This window comes from Cricetulus griseus, assembly GCF_003668045.3.
Source record: "Cricetulus griseus strain 17A/GY chromosome 1 unlocalized genomic scaffold, alternate assembly CriGri-PICRH-1.0 chr1_1, whole genome shotgun sequence".
NCBI lineage: Eukaryota > Metazoa > Chordata > Mammalia > Rodentia > Cricetidae > Cricetulus > Cricetulus griseus.
In genome coordinates, this window is record NW_023276807.1 from 164,990,641 (window position 1) to 165,010,716 (window position 20,076).

The window sequence follows — 20,076 nt, forward strand, 5'->3', positions numbered from 1 at the left end:
AGTATTGCCAGGTCCTCCAGCAGTCAGGGCTGTGGGAAGGGCTGGTCCAGCCAGTCACCTCCTGGGGCTGAGTGGAATTGGTGAGTGTCAATGGCCCAGACCCACCTCCTAGTCACCAGAGAGAACCACACTGAGTCATGGAGACCTGTAGAAGCAGAGTCTTGCTTTATTGTAACACGCATGCACTTACATGGATTGAGAAAGTGGGTGGGGACCTCAGGGTAGGGTGAGGTGTAAGGGTCAATAATATTCCACCACATTAGCAGTAGCTGGGCAGAGGCAGTTTTTCTGAGACAGGTCACCAAACTCTAGCCAGGCTCAGGAAGTTCCACTAGGCCTTTCATCTGGGCCTTTTTAGGCCTAACAAAGTATATCATAAAGTTAGCTCCTATTTCCACTGACATACTTCTGCCTCTGATATTGAACAGACTCAGGGACAGCACTCATTCAACTTTGAAGTGAGGTATAGAGATAGCTTCAAATTTTTAATTAAGTCCAAATTCCATGCAATCATTCTCTAACACTCTCAGAATTTAGATATTCTATGTAACTGAGAAAATAACAAAGAAAGAAGTAAATAGCAAATCCCAGCATTTCTGGAAACTTACCCATGGCTGTAAACAAGCCATGGACAAGGCTTCCTGGGGCCTTAACAATGTATTTGTGTCAAGGAAGCATGTTTCCAAGAGCCACACTGATTAATCTCAGCGCCGGTCCTGAGCCTCAACGCAGCCAGAAGACATGACAGATTGACAGGAGGAGAAAACTATTATTTTTCCTCGGTGGCCAATGCTGCAACTGTTGAAATCATAGCTGGAAAGAAGCAAGCTCAATCATGCACTTAAAGTGTTCTTTTGAACCAACTGGCCAATAATTTTCTCACTCAAATAAAACTTGAGGGAGCGACCCACAGAAGTGAAGCAATTGTCCGCCACAAAAGATAACAGTTTCCGTGTTAGGTGTCTAAGAAAAGACGTCAAATGTGCCAAATCCCAGGCAAGACTGAAATGTACATTCTCGAGGTCAAGCAAAATGTGTTCTGAAAAGCTTAAACAAACACAGCGTTTTCTTAAATATAATAAGAAAGTACCAAAATGCTCATTGTGGGTACCTTTATTTTCCACGGAAGATAAATGACTATCCTGGGGCATTTCATTTGCTAAGACTGGATATATAACCAAAGATGTGAGCAACGTCTCCAAAGTAAGCCACCTGCTTTACCAGAGTAGCATCATTCTGGTTTCTATAGAGAAAAAAAAAATTCCTGTTTTCCCCTAAAGATAAAAGGGAAGAATGAAGGCCTCATTGGCAGCGGGAGAGAATAGGGAATAAGAGAGCGGTGTAGGTCCTTCCGGTTCATTTTGCATCCAGTCACTGCCACTCTTTTAGTTTAGCCAGTGATTCACTGTGGATTCCAAGATAAACTGAATTGCTTTTTTTAAGCCGAGATTTTTAGACATTTAGTTTCTGACACCATTGAATGAAGATTATGGAAGGAATCTGGCAGAACACTTGCTGTCTGTGACAGCTCTTATTCTTTCAGGCTTCTGCCTCCATGCACTGTGGTCTTTGGTGATAGGTTGTTTATTCGGGGAAAAACGTGGCAGTTCAAGAAGCTCCATCCATTTCTCTGGGTCTGCATGCCGTCCTGGCAATGCAGTTCCCATTCTATCTGCCCTCATATAGCACCGAGGATGCCGCAAAGCCCCCTGGGTATCTGACTTAAACTGCAACCTTCACTGAATGCCAAACTTCACACCTCTGCTTACTAATTTAAAATTCAATACTTGGGACTGGAGAGATGGCTCAGTAGTTAAGAACACTGGCTGCATGCGACAGACTTTGATGATTCCCCCATGGAAGACTGACTTCATGTGGAGCAGAAGAGGGATGGGATGAGGGTCAGCGAGGGGCATGGGAGGATGTGAGGGAGAGGGAACTGGGATATGTAAAAGAAGATTGTTTCTAATTTAAATAAAAAAAGAACACTGGCTGCTCTTCGAGATGATCCAGGGTCAATTCCCTGCACCCACATGACAGCTTCTATTCATCTATAACTCTGGTCCCAGGACATCTAACTCCCTTTTCTTGCCTGCATGGGCACTGCATGCAAATAGGACAGAGATATAAATGAAGACAAAATACATATAAAATGCTCATACACATAAAAAGATACTTTGAAATTGTTATCAAAGCTGAATTTTCTTCGTGGGAGAGCAGAGTGTTGTTAATGTTCACTATGACTTTCTTATTTTGGGTTTTTTTACCATTTTTTTTAAAAAAACAGGATATTGTGTTGCCCAGACTGGCCTTAAACTTGTGGTCTTACTTCCCAAATCTCCTGAGTGCCAGGCTTGTAGGTGTGTCTTTCCCTGCCTTAGTCCCTGTTTAATCCATCTCTGCCTTGAAATCTATACATTGTGTTTGCAGCATCTCCCATGTCTCTGCATCAATACTATCTCCAGTAGAAAATGGTTCTTTAGTATTGAAAAGTGAAATTCACTTGTTTATTCAGAGTATCAAGAAGTTCCACAGAGGTACTTGGTATTGGATATCGATGCTGTTCCATGAGGAGGAGGCAGCAGTGCCCAGGATAAGAGATAAGTGTTTCTCTGTGTTTTCAGATACCTGGCATATTACTCTTTGAGATGCAATGCAGAGAGAGTAATTCAGTACTCCTAAGAACTCTTGGAAATTTCAATATTATGATCCATTTATAAACATAACAACCTTCACTTAACTTTGTTCACTGTTATACTTCTAAAAAGCATCATTGTTGCACAATAAACATCACTAATTTGTTTTGAGGAGGCAACAACATTAAAACAGAGACATGAGAAGGGAAGGGTGCCAGATATCACACTGAGTATTGCTGAGTAAAACATTTACAGTACAAGACCAGATCTATGTATTTAGAACCTGATGACTAGAAGACACTCCAAAGTCAAGACATCTTTCCCTACCCTTTCCATGAGCAGCTTTTCATTGCAGTTGCAACAATCAGTGGTTCCCATAAACTACTGATGTCAATTTGAGTGAACCGGTGCCTCATTCAGTGTGCAAATTGTGTTGGTAACTTGCACATTCCTTCTAGAAGAGAGTAGAAATACACCCACAAATAAAAGTGGATTACTCATTCTAATTGCCCATAATGAAAACTTCAGGCCTATAGATACAATGATGAAAATTTTATAAAAGTTTCTGTACCTTTACTGCTTGTCTTCAAACTGACTCAAATGACCAGCAATATGTTTCCATTTTTTATTCTGAGAACTTGGGAATTCATTAGAACTCAAGAAATAGTTTCTTCCAAAATAAAGAATGTATTTCAAGAAGAATATTTTATATTTTAGTATCTAGATGTTTTCTGTATAAATAACCACATCATAGAGTATCTAAAAAATTTTTTCTGGAGTGTGTCTGTATGTATGTGTGAGATGAGAGAGAGAGATAGAGAGAGAGAGAGAGAGAGAGAGAGATCTTCAAATGTCTCAAGTGCATTCCAGCTTCAATGGTTGTGCAAGATCTCTCTTATCACAAGTAACTTGGCACAATCTACAGCTCAACTCTTGATTTTATTCCAAATTTTGTTTCTCATGAAACAGTTTTAAAGAAGAAAATGTCAATGCTATTGGGTACTAGAATAAACCATATGTGACCAGAAAATTGACATTTTTATCCTTCACACACGTGAATTATTTTATTATGATTTGCTGTTTTCTAATGACTATAGTTGAAGAGAAATGCCCTGTCAATAAAAGCATCAGTTTAAGTTGAGTTGGGTCATAATAGATATGATAAACTGAAGATTAATTTTTCTTTAAAAACAACAAAAGCTAAACCTGGTTACCACACCCACTCAGAGCAGCATCCCTGTAGGCATCTTAGGTCAAAAGGTAGGTCTTAAACACATAAATCTTCCAGTGGGCTCGGGTGGTGTATGCTGCCTCCTCTTTTCTCCCACATTGCCCCACCCATTGATTCAGCAGTAATTTCATGCCTGGCTCAGTGTCTCCCTTCTGATCTCTGCCATCAGCTCTATGAACTCAATTCCCATGTGGGTGACCAGTTTCATAGTCTTGCCTCTCAGCAGTTTGTCCTTCTTAACCCCATTTACTGCTTGGGTCCAGCTATCACCTAGACCTGCCCGTTCTTGAAATTTCAACCTCCACATTTAGTTCACTGAACCACATCTTCTATGTCCCCAGTTCTCTTACACCCACTGCATCTTTCTTGGTGTGTTCTTTTAAAAGTGTGGTGTGGTGTCCGGGGGGGGGGGGTGTTCCCAGAGGTCAGAGGTGTTACATCCCTGGGGCAACTGAAGTTACAAATTATTATAGGCTGTCCAGTGTAGGTTCTGGAACAACTAGGGAGAAGGCAAGAACAGTATGCCTTCTTATTCAGGAGTATCTCTCCAGCCCTTTCTCCTGTGCTCTCTACTCTCTCCATTTTGTTCCAGTTTACCAGTTTGTTCCAGTTCCAGCCCACTCTATTTATCCTCTCATTTTGTATGACTAAGTATCACTTAGAATGTACTCTTCAAAAATCTTGGACCTCACACAGGCTGAAATACCAGGGCTGGATCAATCCAGCTGTCTGTTCATCCCTCTGTGCCTAGATTAATAAGGTCAGCTACAATACACAATTTTGTAGATGCATGATACTTTAAAGTTGTGCAAAAGGATTCCAGCTTCTGGAATAAGAGCATGGGTAGACCTTAAGCGGCAGCCACTGTTCATTCAAGACAAGGTGCCACTGATGAGCAAGTCAGCCTTTCTTCATTCATTTTGTTCCAGCAGAAAAATCTCTGTCTCCATGCACTCCATGCCCCCTCCCTCTCCCTCTCCCATGCCTCCAAGGCCCCCTTGTATAAATCAACATGCTCATTTTTTGTTTTCCTCTTCTCTATAATTATGCCAGTCCATGTAACAAGGAAACTCAGCAAAACTGTTCTTTGTTAATGAATTCCCCCCATCAGGTACCAGTCAGTTTTCAGGTTACACTGGCAACAAGACTGTCTGTGCTTGCCTGTTCACTTTGCTTAGTGGCTTACATTTCCTCTGCTTTTGTCTTGACCAATGTGAACTCCAGATGTTAAAAGTCAAGTAGAATCTTTCCATCAGTATTTTATCCAACCCTCTGAGACACCCCTTGGAAGCTGTTTCTGTACCTTTCCCTTGCTTGACCCCTTCATGCTTGCTAAGAGGCTGCTACCCAGGGAGACTTCCCTACCCTAAACCCTGATTTAAAAGGATACAGCAGCGATCACACTGCCAGTGTGTCTTACACCACCTATTTTGATGTACTTACTACCTTTTAACAAAATACATAATTTACTTTTATTATATACTTTATTATCTCTTCCAGTAGCATGTATGTTTATCTGTTGCTTTTACAGATAGATGTCAAAACTTTACATGTAGCGATAGCTCAAAAAACAGTTGGGGCTGGAGCAATGGCTCAGAGGTTAAGAGCACTTGTTGCTCTTGCAGAGAACCTAGGTTAGTTCTCAGCACCTACATGATGGCTCACAAGTAGATCCAAGAGATCCAACACCCTCTTCCAATGTGCACAGGCACCAGGCATGCATGTGGTGCACAGACATACATGCAGGCAAAAGTGCTTTATGCCTTTATATGCTATGCACACATCAAGTGAAAGAAATAAATCTAAAAAAAGAAACTGTCACAAAGTGGGTTTTTTTGTTTCCTAGACAACAGTCTCACTTGACTTTTCTCCCAAGCCTAGCTTTTTCTTTCTCTGCATCTTTCCACTTCCTTTTTAAGTATCCTTGAACTTCTAGTGGTCACCCTGCTGCCCTCTGTAGATTACTCACCTTGTCCCTCAGTGACTTCATCCATCACCATGATCTGAACCATGTCCCTCATCATGGTACCTGAAATCTCTGTTATCTCCAGTCCAAATCGCGCTCTGCATTGTGACACAAATACAGCATTCCTTGCCTCCTTCCTAGGGTCCTTAACCTCTGAGCCACCATCAGCACTGACTCACATGGTTATAATTGTATCTATTTACGTCTTCTGCAAACTACCTTTTATCTAACACCTCCCAGTAGTGGTGAAATGATGCTCTGGATGTGATCATGACTCCATGCTTTATGTAACCAGGAGGTTTCCAAACAGTTCTGACAGTGTGAACAGGACATATTTATGGGTCTGTTCTGACAATGTGAACAGGACATATCTATAGGTAGGCCAAGAAAGGCTTTGTTTGTAGCACTCAGTCGATAACTTCTGTATAACTTTAAAAATTCTTAAACATTTATTGGCTCCGAATTCTGGATTTTCTTTAATAAATTTACAGAGTTAGAATTAAAAGTGATTATCTTCTATGCCATTCACTTTAAAAATAAAAATCAACTGGCAATGTGGTTATACAACCAAAAGGGTCACATCTCAAACAAAAACATACAGTTATAGAAAGACTGTTCTGTCTCAAAATGCCAGAGAGATAGTGTGCCAAAATATGCATCATTCCAAATAAATATCATGATGTGTTATGGTAGTTAGAACGCTGGAGATTGAAGCTTTCCATCAGAGTTAAAAATGTTATGTCTTATTTATTGTCAGCCTTCAAAAAAGCTAATAACAGCAAACACTGAGCACTCACAACCTGGGTGATAGCTTCTAGAGTTTTCCATTTGGTGGTTCTCTCAAAACCTTTTAAAACAAGCACCATGGGTCCAGCTCTACATTTTCTGATGGAGCATCAGGAAGCAAAGATGTACTCTTTCACTCAGGATCACAGTTGGTCACAGACAGTCTTGTCTAAGGCCCAAACTGTGGATTCCAAAGTCTGGGACTTACATGTCATATTGTGTTCTAAAAGTTTATTTCCAGTACTCCAACTTAATTAAAATATCATGTGAAAATACCATTATGTAAATTTTAAGTTACTATCAAATGAAGATACAGAATCATTAGCAAACCGATAAACTCCACAAAGTGTTGTTTCTCTCTTTTTATATTTGAGTTGTATTGTTTTCTGAATGGATTTGAGAAGGCCTTCCCCTGTTGTAGTAAATGGTCTGAAATAAATCTCACCTTTGAGTCTTAAGAACTGCTATTTAGGGACCTTGAAGATAACATTAAATATTCACTGGAAAAAGGGAAACCTCTTGAATGTCCTGATCAGTGTCCCCCATGTAAGTCCACTGCAGAATAATACAATTCTAAAGTTGCAAGTCTAAAGTTGTCTACACTCTGTACCAACTAACAGGCCAGTTGTTATATACCATCATTAGAAAGAAATAAGCAATCAGCTATTAAAACTACAACTCTAAGGAAGTCGGATTTTCAAATCTCTAACAAGAAATTGAGTCCATCATATTGTGAATTTGGGATACAGTCTTCATTGTTCATTTACCCATTCAATAAGCTTTATTTGTACTGAGTAATTACCATGCAGGACACCACATAATATGCTGCAGATGCACTTTTGAGACAAAAATGGTTATAGCCTTTACAGGGTTCGCTGCTCAATGGGGAAGATTTTGACATGGGCTTATAATTCAAATGATAAGATGACTATTATATTTTTGACATGCCTGAGAAAGATACACAATACATATGTCAATGGCCATTCTATTCATTTTTTGTGACACAACAGAATGTAGATTATTTTTAAATGTACATGAGAAACTCCATTTCAAATATGAGCTAATCCCAAGAGTTTTATGTAGGGCTGACACTACTCCATTATCCTTCAAGAAGACTTCAACCTAATCCCAGCACAGTGTCACAACTAGCTTTCAAGTTAAGTCTTTTTGGATCATTCAACTACCTGAAATCACCTGCTAGTGCAAAATGTAGTCGGGGCTTTATGTTATAGGAACTGATTTATCTTTAGATGTGTCCGATTCCAGCTCAAGAAAGGATACTGGTTATACCATAACCAATAAACCCATGCCATTTTATCCAACAAATATTGCTGTATACTCCCATAGCAGCTCTCAGCGGCAAAATATGAACAGAAGCATATTTGGAATAAGGGATTTAGGATCTGTTCAACATTGAAGTTGCTTTCTAGTTCTTGTCTTTTCTGATTGGCCATGGCATCTACAGTGGGAGGAACTATAAATAAGGAATGCTGCCTATGGAAATGTGATGAGAGATATTTGCATTATCTACAGAAATGAGGATTAAGCCAGGGGAACGGTCATACTGAGCCCGTGAATCATCTTTTTGAATGTCACCTAGGAGACCAGAGCATAGTTCTTGGATTGGTGTGGAAACTCAGCATGGACTCGGGCTGGACAATCCCCTTAGCCTCTTGCCTCCTGTGCCCTTAAATGATGTGTCAAATGACTTACAGACATTATGAATCTTATTACTTAAACATCCTGGAATGAACTCCCTGGTCCTACCATCAAGGTATAGAGTAATGACAACAGAATCATCTAAAATTAATTTACACATGAGGAAAATGTTCCTGTTTGCCCTTTGTAACATACGTCCTGACTAGCATGAACCTCAGCTCTCAAGTATCATTAATTCTAACCAAGTGTTTCTGTTTCCCCAGGTCCTCACTTTTAATTGGGTCCAATTGTTTATCCTCTGCCTATTATTTTATGAAGGCTGACCAAAATATAACCCATCACCAGTCCATCTAACCCTGAAGCTTCTGACCCAGCCAATAAGGACATTAGACATCGGAGAGAGTATAGAGCAGACAGTGGGATGTTTATTCACTCATCTTCCTCTTCAGCTGGCACACCAGGGGCTATAGTACGATCCTCAGCATCTCTCCATCCTTTCCAGGTACCAGGACCCTCTCTTCCCTTCTGGGAAACCATGGCCCCTCTTGTTTCCCCATGTCCTACCCACATGATGTAGTAGTCCCTTTATTCAGAATTCAAATCACCAAGTTCAAGTGCACGACTTTATGCAGTGCTCTACTGAAGCACTTTGGCTTTTGCTTTTCTTCTCAAATCTCATGTTTATGTTACCTTTTATTAGTGAATACTGATTGCACAAGTGTCTATTTCATCACACATGTCTCACATATGTATTTTTGTTCATATATCTCCCCTTACCTCTCTGGTTTCTCTATCTCTCACCCACTGGTCCCTTCTTCCCAAATAGCCCCCTTAATCTCTTAAATGAGATTCTATGCATTCGAGTAAATGTGATAATGTTTCTGAATCTGAATTGTCTAATCTCCTTTCCATCTATCTTCCTGAAATTGGCATAATTTTCTCTTCTTTATGGCTGAGTAAGACGTGTGTGTGTGTGTGTGTGTGTGTGTGTGTGTGTGTGTGTGTGTGTTCATACAGACATATGTATGTGAATAAATCTCATATTATTTTTTCTTCCCCATTCATCTGTTGGTGGTTACAGGGTGACCATTTTGAATGCTTTTGTAACAGACCTAGATGTACAGGTACCTATCTGTGTCACAATTTAGATTTGTTCCTTTGAGTATCTATCCAAGAGCAGCTGACTGGATAATATGGTGCTGTTGTCCACACTTATCTCTGTAGTGGCTGCAATGACTTACATTTCCATTAACAGGGGACAAGGACAATTTGACCCCCAACTGCTCACTGGTATTGGTACTTGTTTACTTGATAACCATCCTGCTTGTGATAAAATAGAATATCAGTGCAGTTTTGATTGACATTTTCTTGATAGGATAAGGATTTTTAAATTTTTATAATACTTCTCACTCTTTTTGTTGTTATTGTTTGGTTTTGAGACAGGGTCTCACTAAATATGATATAGCCAAGCTGAAATCACTTTTAGCCCTGGCTGTTTATCTCTGACCCAAGACCTTGCTATACCTTTCCTCATCTGAGTGTACTATAGTCCAAGCCACTGTCATTTATGTCCTGGCATGACACATAGCCAACAATTAACTTTTATTTGGAGATAAAGATGAAAGCAGTTAAAAGAGCAGAGACTTTAGATCTGGCTAGATGATTCAAATTGTTTTGTTTGAGACCATTTGACAATGTAGCCTCATCTGGTCTCCAATTTGATATCCCCTGCCTCAGCAGTGCATAACACCACCTCTAGTTCAAATTCTAAGTCCAGCACTTCACTGGTACATGAATAAGTGAATGAAGCTATCAGAGCTCCTGCTTTTCCTTCATGCTACAAAGAACAAGACCTATCCTGAATTTTTAATAAACACCAAAGGTGATGCATATTAGTGCCTGCATATAATAAGTTGGGCAGAACAATGGTAGATTGTAGCATCATTTATAATAGTTGTAACCACCAACCCACAAATCATTTCCTAAAGTCCACTCAGAAAGACATTAAAATACACAGTATCAAATATTGTAATTATTAGCTGTTATTGTTGTTTGTTTTTTATTTCTACTTGTTGCTGATATAAGAACAACAGAAAAAGCCATGGTACTCATGAATGCTTTTGTCAACTTGCCCCAGACTGGAGTTATCAGAGAAGAGGGAAACTCAACCTAAAAAAAATGCCCTCACCAGAGTGGCCCATAGGCAAGCCCATGAGGTGTTTTCTTGATTAATGACTAGTGACTGCGAGCAGTGCCACCCTGGGCAGATGGTCCTGGACCGTAGAAGAAAGCAGGCTAAGCAAGCCATAGAGAGCAGCCCACTAAGCAGGCTTTCTTCATGGCTTCTGCTTCAGCTCCTTTCCTCCAAGTTCCTGTCCCAAGTTCCTTCCTACTTGAAGGGCTATAAGCAGTAAAGTGAAGTGAACCCTTTCCCTCGTGCAGTTGCTTTTGGTCACAGTCTTTATCACAGCAATGGAAACCAAACTACAGCAGTTTGCATTCCATACATGTATCTCTTACTTAGAATTAAAAGTGATTTAAATTTCAAATCTCAAGCTAACAAGAAAATGCCATATTAATTCTATTTTGTCCCCTATGAGTGTAACACAATATGACAGGCTTCATAGTGTATCATTTTCCTTTAACATTAAAGCTATTTTTGTAAAGTTGCCAAGATATTTGGCATGGTTGCCAGTCCAAATTAGGAATATGATTTTTCAAAGTGCAAACATTCACAGAGTGAAAAACTTTCTCTGGCAGTGAGTTTCACACGACAAAGAACAGGAAGAGACATGATAGTTCTGCTTAGTGTCTCAGCATGCATTTAAAAAATAATCTTTAAATAGGCCTACCAATCAAACCAGTCTCTACATAATGGCTGGTAAGCTGTGAGCTTTCATTTTTTTTAACACCAGAAATGATTTATTAGCCTCTCCTCCTTTCTACCCTTCACTCCCAAAGATATCAGCAGCTACTCTGATAACAAAGGACAATGTCTGACCATCTACAATGTCAAACAAGTTTAAAATGCACAGTTATTAAACTTAGCCTTACAGTGTGGTTTTCTTTTCTTTCTTCTGCTTTTAATGAGGGATTACATCAAGGAGGGAAGTGAACTGTTAAAAAGGAAGAGGCAGGGAATGTAGAAGATAGATATCATCCAATTCACAGTAGGCTAAACAGGTCCAGATATTCTCAGAAATATGCCCTGTAATCTTGGTGTTTGTTGGACTTTGAGTCCATGTGAAGACACTTAGTCTGTTCAGAAGCATCCCATTGCCTAATAGTCAATTAGAAGATGCTCTTATGAAATATGAGGATTCTAATCATGACTGAACACCAAGCTGGTGGCCTGCCAAGCAATGGAGCAGGTAACCATGCCAGTTCTGTGCCTGGAATCTCTGGGCTTTGGGCACAGATAGAAAGGATGCTTAATTGAATTCATTTTCATCTCTGGTACACGGACATTGAAGGAAAAGAAATAAAGGACATGTGTGTAAAACAAAAGAAGGAAGAAAATGCTTCTGGTCCCATTCAAGCTTTGGGCTATACAGCAAACAAAGGAGAAGTGAATTGTAGGGAGATTCCACAGTTACTATTTTCAGAGTGTTCTTTCTTAAGCTGCCCTGGAGCAATGGCAACTTCAAGCCAAGGAAACAACGTGCCACCCAGAGTTGGACCAGGATCCATTGCCCATTTGTGTGAGTCCCAGACCCACTCTGACACTAAGGACCAATGACTTTGTAAACAGCAAGGGAGACATCTAACTCAGACAACATTTCACACCTAGCAAGGCTCCTGACATATCCACTACCCTCTCCCCTAGCCACTCAACATTGTGTCCCCTTAATTTTTAAACATATCAAATCTAACTTGTGCTGACTATATTCTTGGATGGGTAGTCTTCCATTGGTGCACAGTCAACTTACCAGGGTTACACTCTTAGGAATAACTGACTCTGCCTCACCTAGCAGCTATCAACTGCCAATACCTCCTCAACTAGGAGAGGGACTTTGTGTCCATCTCCCTTCTCCATGATGGAATTTGGTCTGACTTGAGCACCAGCAGGTCTTGTGCATGCTGTCACAATCACTGTGGGTTTGTATACACAACTTCTGCCCTGCTCTGAAAACACTGTTCCCCTGTACTTACCCACCACCTCTGGCTCTCACATTCTTTCTGCCACATCCTCTGAAATTAACCCTGAGCCTTGGAAGGGGCACTATGAAGTAAGTGTCTTATTAAGGGTCAGGTAATCCACAAACTGTTAGTCTTTGAATGCTGACCACTTGTAGGTCTTAGTATACTTGCTATCTTATGAAAATTTAAAAAAAGCTTCTCTGGTGAGAACTGAGAGACTCATTAATCTATGGGTGAAAGGATAAGTCATTAGAAGTCCATATTCATTGAGAATCATAAAAGTAATGGGTTCCCCCTTAGGATCTATGGACAATCTAGCCAAAAGTTCATGGTCAGACAATAGTGTCCTATATGGGCTTCCCCTTCTGTCATGGGACTAAAATCAAATTGGAAAATAGTTGATTACTCTCATGTTTATGTCATTATTATACCAGTGGGCATGACTTAAAGCCAGTTGTTATTGCCATTTGCAGGACTCACAGATGGATAAAACTGGTAATTGCTTTTCTTGTCTAGTAGCATGCATGGCACCTTCTAGCAATATGAAAACCAGCCACTAGGGACAAAAGTTTCAGGTCAGTACTGTCTTGATTTCTTCATGTTCAAATATATAGCAAAACAAAACCAGTAACCAGGTTGAGAACCAACATATAAGCCTACACTCTTACAGCTACCTGATATTTGAAAAAGAGGCCAATAGTGCACACTGGATAAAAACAGCATCTTCAGCAATGAAATAAAAGCAGATAGCTACAAGTAGAAAAATGAAATCCAACCCTTATCGCCTCATCCCACACAAACTCCTTTCCAAAGAGTTCAAGATCCTCAACATAAAACCCAAGAGACTGAATCTGATAGACAAATTTGGGATACACTTGAAATATAATTAGTTCAAGATAATTAGCACAGGAAGGTGCTAATACAACCCTGTTTATACAGGCAGTAAGCCCAACAATTAACAAATGGGACCTTGTGAACTAAAAGACTTATGTAAAACATAATACACCATCATTTGAGTGAAAAGAGAGCTTACAGACAGAATGGAGAGAAATCTTTACCAGCTTTACTGGTTGGTTTTTATGTCACCTTGACACAAGCTAGAGTCATTATGGAAAAGAGAACATCAGTTAAGAAAATGTTCCCACCAGACTGGCCTGTAGACAAGCTGGTGGGGCATTTCCTTAATTACTGATTGATGTGGGAGGGTCCTGCCAACTATGGGTGGTGCTACCCTGGGCTGGTAGTCCCAGGATGTATAAGTGAGCAGGCTGAGCAAACCATGAGGAACAAGTCAGTAAGCAGCACCCTCCATGGCTTCTGCATCAGCCTCTGTCTCCAGACTCCTATCCTTCTTAAGTTCCTGCCCTCACACCTCAGTGTCTGCATTAGTTCCTGCCTGCAGGTTCCAGCCCTGCTTGAGTTCTTGCCCTCACTTCCCTCAATGACAGATTGTTATCCAGAGGTGTAAGATAAATCAGACCTTTCCTCCCCAAGGAGGAGGGTCCTGGTGTTTTATCACAGCAATAGAAACCCTAACTACACACCAGCTATCCACCTCACAGTAAGTTGGTTTCTACAATACCCCCCCAAAAAAAAACATAAAACTAAACATCAGGAAAACAACCCAATTAAAAACTGGGCATAGAACGAAATAAAGAGTTCTCAAATCTTGAAATACAAGAGGCCAAGAGACGTTTTTCTTAATGGTCAATATCCTTTGTGATAGAGGAAGTTAAAATTACTTTGAGGTTATCAACTTAGAATAGTCAGAATGGCTAAGACTTAAAAATGGTGAGTGCTGGGTGGATGAGCTATCATCCAGCTGTTAAGGAAAACAAAACTGACAACTTTCCAGGTAAATTGATGGAGCTGGAAAGCAGCAGCTGAACAAGGAGACCTGAACTCAGAAAGATAAACGCTGTGTGTTTTCATCTGTTTTCATACCCACAGAGGACAGCAGATTAGTTGAGGACCATGGTGGTTGGGGAGCTGTTCAAGGGAGGAGAGAAAGAACACAGTGGCATTGAGGACTAAAGGGTGTGATGGAATGGTAAGGGTTAAATTGGGATGGGGTTTGGAAGGGAGGAATAAAGAAGTGACTATGAGTGGTAAATACTAAAGAGCCTTTTGAAACAGTCATACAGAAACCTACTACTCAGAACCTTCCTTAGATAGAAGACGATAGATGTAGTGATATCCACCCCCACACATGTAACACTGATCACGCCCTTTTGGGTGAAGGTGATAAGCATTAGGTTTGGAGCTCTTCTTGCTTCCTGCTCAGGTCTTGGAGAGCATCCGGGTGGCAGGGTCGGCATCCTTGGAGCGGAAACCTGCTGCAGTCATCTGTTTCCTGCGTAAGTGCATTCTCCCCGAATAAACTTCACTTAACCTGTACTAAGTCTGGCCCCCACTCTCTCTTGGCCCCATCTGCTACCCTTCTCCTCACCTAGCATTCCACAGAGACCTCCCTGCCCTTCCTCCAGAGAGCTGGACCTCACCTGGATTTTGCTTTCCTCTTTACCTGAAACTTTTTCCCTAGACAACCAAGGGTCTGGTAGCCCACTTTCAAACCTCTTGTCATTTCCATACTTGACAAAAAAATAGAAACTATCTCCATCATCAGCACCTCTTTTTTTAAATATTTGTCTATAGGCATCATCAAAAACTTGTAAAATACTTATATATTCAAAACACACACACCTAGGTTACCTACCTAAATATACAGCCTGTCGTCAGCATTTACTCCAGTGATTCTCAATGTTCCTAATGCTTGCAACCCTCCTGTTGTGGTGACCCCCAACCATAAAATTATTTTTGTTGATATTTCATAACTGTAATTTTTCTACTGTTATGAATCATAATGTAAGTATCTGTGTCTTCCGATGGACCTATGGAATCACAAAACCCAGCTTGAGAACCAGTGATCTAGACCAATGATTAGAACACAAAATGTGCTCAGAAAACTTTTGTTGGAATTCATTCACTGAGACAATTATATAAAGACAAAATTGAACTATTAGCAAGATACATATCCACACATATGCATACGAATATACAAACTGCTGTTCTACTTAACTTTTGCTATTCCTTTACAACATAACTATTCACTACTAATTTACTGCCTTTTCCTTAAGCTGCACGTGGGATTCCTCAGAATGTCATGCCCACTCTACCATGAAACATATCATAAATCATGTCACCATCTTCCCAACTTCAGCCCAACACCAACCCAAGAATTAACATCCTAGAGCAATTGAAATGTCAATTGAAAACATATTATTTCTACACCTCCATTGATTCCCATTAGAACTGGAATAATACCTAGAGGGGTTACAGTAGCCCACAGGTTCTGCAGCAATGGTTTCTCACTCCCCATCCTCTACTACTCACTATATTTCAGTTATACTGTTCTTTATCCCTCTTAGATATCCAAAGCTCCCTCCAACCACTGTTTGCATGGGATACTACTTCATCCTGACCTTAGACCTTAACATGGTTTCTTTTCAACAAACAAGCCTTACTTGAAGTCTAACTGAAGTCATTGGATAGTCCTGTCACATTCCCACATATCACTCCTTGGTGGTCTAGTCACTAGGAATTGAATAGTTCATAGCACATAGTATATAAGAGGATGAATAAGTAATATCAGTATCAATGTATAGTATAATATTACATATCAATAATTTGTCAGCTCCCTTCATAGTTTACTGATGCTTATGAGTGACTAATCTGCACTTTTCTGTGATCAGAATATTGAGGACATATGAAAGAAGTTAATTCACATCTGTACCAGAGGTAGAAAGATAAATAAGCAAATGATTGTGTGTAATATAATATTCTCTGTGTTCCTCTCCACACTTCCTAAACAAGCTGCATAAATTATTAGAACTTGCTAGTGCATTAGAGTGAGCTATTAGGCTGCATGCTGAGTACATTGCACTGTCGCTGTGACATATGTCTAAACTCTTTAATGGTTTTGGCTCCTGTCATTTTGACAAATTCAGGTTTGTCTTCCATGGCTCCGCAGCCTCAGAACTCTTTTTCAAGTTCATTCAAATTGTATCTTCTAAAATCTTCCTTTCTCATGGCCATTACTATCTCACCATATTGCTTAAGTTCTTACCCTGATCTCCTAGGCCTTAATTCATTTCAGATAGTACTTGAGTGCTTACAAGCCCATAGCCTGTCTATCTTGAGTGCCTACAAGCCCACAGCCTGTCTATCTTGAGTGCCTACAAGCCCACAGCCTATCTTGAGTGCCTACAAGCTCATAGCCTGTCTATCTTGAGTGCCTACAAGCCCATAGTCTGTCTCTCTTGAGTGACTACAAGGCCATAGTCTGTCTACCTTGTCTTAGCACTCAGGGCCCTGTGTCATTACGTATGTACTCTCATGTCTATCCAGACCACTTCATTTACTAATTTTTCTTGTCTTTTACTCCTTCTGTCTCTATTTGGAGAGCAGTTTCACTTCAAATGCTGCATTCATTTAGTTCACCTGTTCAACTAGACTCAATCATAATTCATTAATAAAATCTCATAAATAATAAAAAGTAGGCAAGAAGTAATATCCTAACATAAGCCTCTAAGACATTAAATTCAATATTTGGCATCAGTACGAAGAAAATATAACAACAAAATCTCCATATAATGGAATAAAAATGCTAATGAGAAAATTCTAATTAAGAGATTTCTTATTTTTTTATATTTTAACATAGAGAAAGCTTAAGTCAATTTTTAAACAATATTTTTAAAGTAACGTATGCGATCACAGAGACTACTAAAGGTTTGCAGCCAGTCCTGGTTTGCTTTGTTCTTCTATAATTAGTGCTTAAGAAGATATGTCTATTATAAGATAAAAGGGTATTCCTCCATTTTTCCCATAAGTTTGTTTACATGTTCATACATATAGTCTATCTAATTAAGTTTATACCACAAAAAAGAAATGATGTTTATTTTCTTCACATATTTGCATTAATTTTTTCCTTTTATTGAAAGTGGATTTTTCTCATATATTTATCCTCATTATGGATTGTTACATTTATTTTCAGTTGAAGAGTGCCTTCTGAGAAACATCAAAACACAACACAGTGCAGGTGCACACTTAGTAACTACTATACGTTGGGTTTTTTCACTGTTGTGGTTATGGGAGTTGTTGTTCTTGTTGCTTACTACAACTCTTGTCCACATAAAAATGATCGAAGTAGAAGTAGCTAAAGGTATCTCACAGATGTGCAGAGGATAATCCACAGGCGAAAATTGCCTCTAACCCATTATCACATTTCCGAGGATAGGAGGCCTCACTGACTTCCCCACACATCTACAAGTCTCTGTACATCGTGAGCTAATCACACTGTCCATATGAAAATCACATGGCCTGGCCAATGATCTGACCTCCTACACAGACATTCGTATCAATCACCCTCTTTATCATGCTCAGCTCCACTCCAGATCAGCAGGCCCAGGCCACAGAAGCCAGGCTCTTTATAATGAATACAATGTTATTTTGAAAAAAAAATTTATATAAAACAGAAGCTAATTCCTCAGCATATTTAATGATGCATTTACTAGTTACTGAAATTTTTCTAAGCAAAGATTTTATTTTTAATAGAGGGTACACACCAACCAAGCTCCAGTGCTATAGAAATGAAATAAGAGCCCTGTGGCTGATTTATGTCCTGTCTAAGGTATAACAAGGAAGGGCATTGTTCTCAGGGTTCAGGAAGTTATGACAAAACCAGTGTCATCAGCAAATTTTAGGACTTCTCAAAATACCAATATGCATGCCATCCTGGAAAGCCCTGTGAGTAAAATCACTAGTGACACCGCAATCAGATTCTAGTCTCACGCTTATACCATGAAAATTAACTGTTTGTGGACTCATAGAGACAGTAAAATATTTTCAGAGACGTTAAATTCTATAGTGGTGTCAGACTCTAGAGAACCACACTGTGGGATATGTATTTAAAGGGGCTGCCCTCATTGCCAAGAATTGGCATGTTGATTTAGTCAACATTTATTACGCTTGTTTGGAAGAGTGACTTTCTTAATGAGATTTTCACCAATTTAGTGAATTAACAGTAAGGTATATTTTCTAAGAATATTAAGTTAGATGCCAAGGGTAGAGTGCTGGTCATGAAATGCTTCTTAAGTATGAAAAGCAAATATTTTTGATATTTTATGGCTTAATAGCTTATATCAAAACAATTTTGAGAGGCTTTTGCTATTGTGTTTTGTTTGGTTGGTTAATTCTTATGTTTATTATTTCCTTTATCCATAAATCATATTCTAATTCCTCAAAATTACCACAAAATGTTCCAATACTCTTCTGGTGTCTATCTTTGCCATCCTACCTCCACCTACTGGCTATTTCAAACTAATTTTTCTCTTTTCAAACCATACTTTAATTACCACAAAATAATCCCATCTTATTACTCACAAAAAATAATTCTACCAGTACTACCATGGCAGAATGGTAGGTTGCTATAGAGGCCCTAAAGCCTACGATGTTCTTAAAAGCCCATGTGCATTGGCTTCTGACATAGCAATTCAAGAGACAGGCAGGCAGTCACCAGAGGTGGATCAAAGTTACATCTATTTCTACTTGTTGGAAAGCATGGGAAACCATAAGTCAACCTTGGCTCCTTTTCCTTTCCTTGCCCATCCATCAACAAACCAATCATCAATCAGCAGTATTCCCCCAAATTGATAAAGATAGCATTTACCGTGTCCTTTACCACTGCCATGCTTCATATGTCTTGGTTCCTTTATAGTTCGTAAAGACCTGAGCATCTGGTACCATCGTTATCACTAACCTATAAAAGAAATCTTGAAGCCTGGTGAGACTAAAAATAACTCAGTATCCCAGTGTTGGGAAAAAGGCAGCAACATGATTTGGATTCAGAGTCTGGCTCTGTGTCTATGGTGAGCCTGTAACTGTAACTCCTCCTCCACTTTCTCCTTTCCCTCCCCCCCTTTCCCCTCCGTCTCTTCCTGCTTCCCTTCCTTCCCCTCCTCCTTCCAGTATTTTTATGATGATCTACTTCCTTGAATATCTATTCACTAATGAGTTCCACTGTGACCACTTCACACATGTTTATGGCCCTTCTTTGCGCATATTTACCCTTCATTTCCCTAGTTCCCTTCTTTCCTCTTCACCCTTTTGTTCCTCTCTCACTCCTGTCAGTTAACCACTATTCCAGTCTGTCCCTTCACTCCCTCAGCATCCCTGCAAAGAGCTCCAGCTCACCAACACAGTTTAGACAACATCATTTCTTGTTCCCTTGTTTCCTTGGCCTCTAAACCTCTATTCCATGCTTACCAGTGGAGACCTGCAGGAACCTACTCATTATTATGTCACCAGAGCTATCTACACTGATGACATGGTCACAGGCGTCTCCATGGTAACTAACTCATAACTGAAATACCAAAGCACTTCAGGCAGGGTTCTTTACTGTTGTGTTTTACTTTCCTAGGAGCCAATTTTCAAACATTTGTTAGCACAAAATTTTCTGATCCACTCTTCATGTACCAGCCAGAGATTCTGTTTCATCCATGTTGCTAGTTATGATCATGTGATCAGCACTCCAAACCTTGTAAATACCAGCTAAGTCATTTCTTTTATATGATGGTAGAAGGCTTCCTTGTTACCATAGT

General features: G+C 39.7%; 1 protein-coding gene across 5 annotated transcripts in view; it reads right to left on the reverse strand.

The window, feature by feature from the left end:
- Positions 1-19,383, reverse strand: part of LOC100754361 (mitogen-activated protein kinase 10) — a 180,787-nt gene extending 161,404 nt beyond the window's left edge. For all 5 annotated transcript variants that reach the window (XM_027388505.2, XM_027388503.2, XM_027388502.2 and 2 more), the window contains exon 1: positions 19,146-19,383. In XM_027388505.2, coding sequence (XP_027244306.1) covers positions 19,146-19,166 — 21 coding nt within the window. In that variant the 5' untranslated portion in view covers positions 19,167-19,383. The remainder of the gene's footprint in view (positions 1-19,145) is intronic.
- Positions 19,384-20,076: the final 693 nt, after the last annotated feature.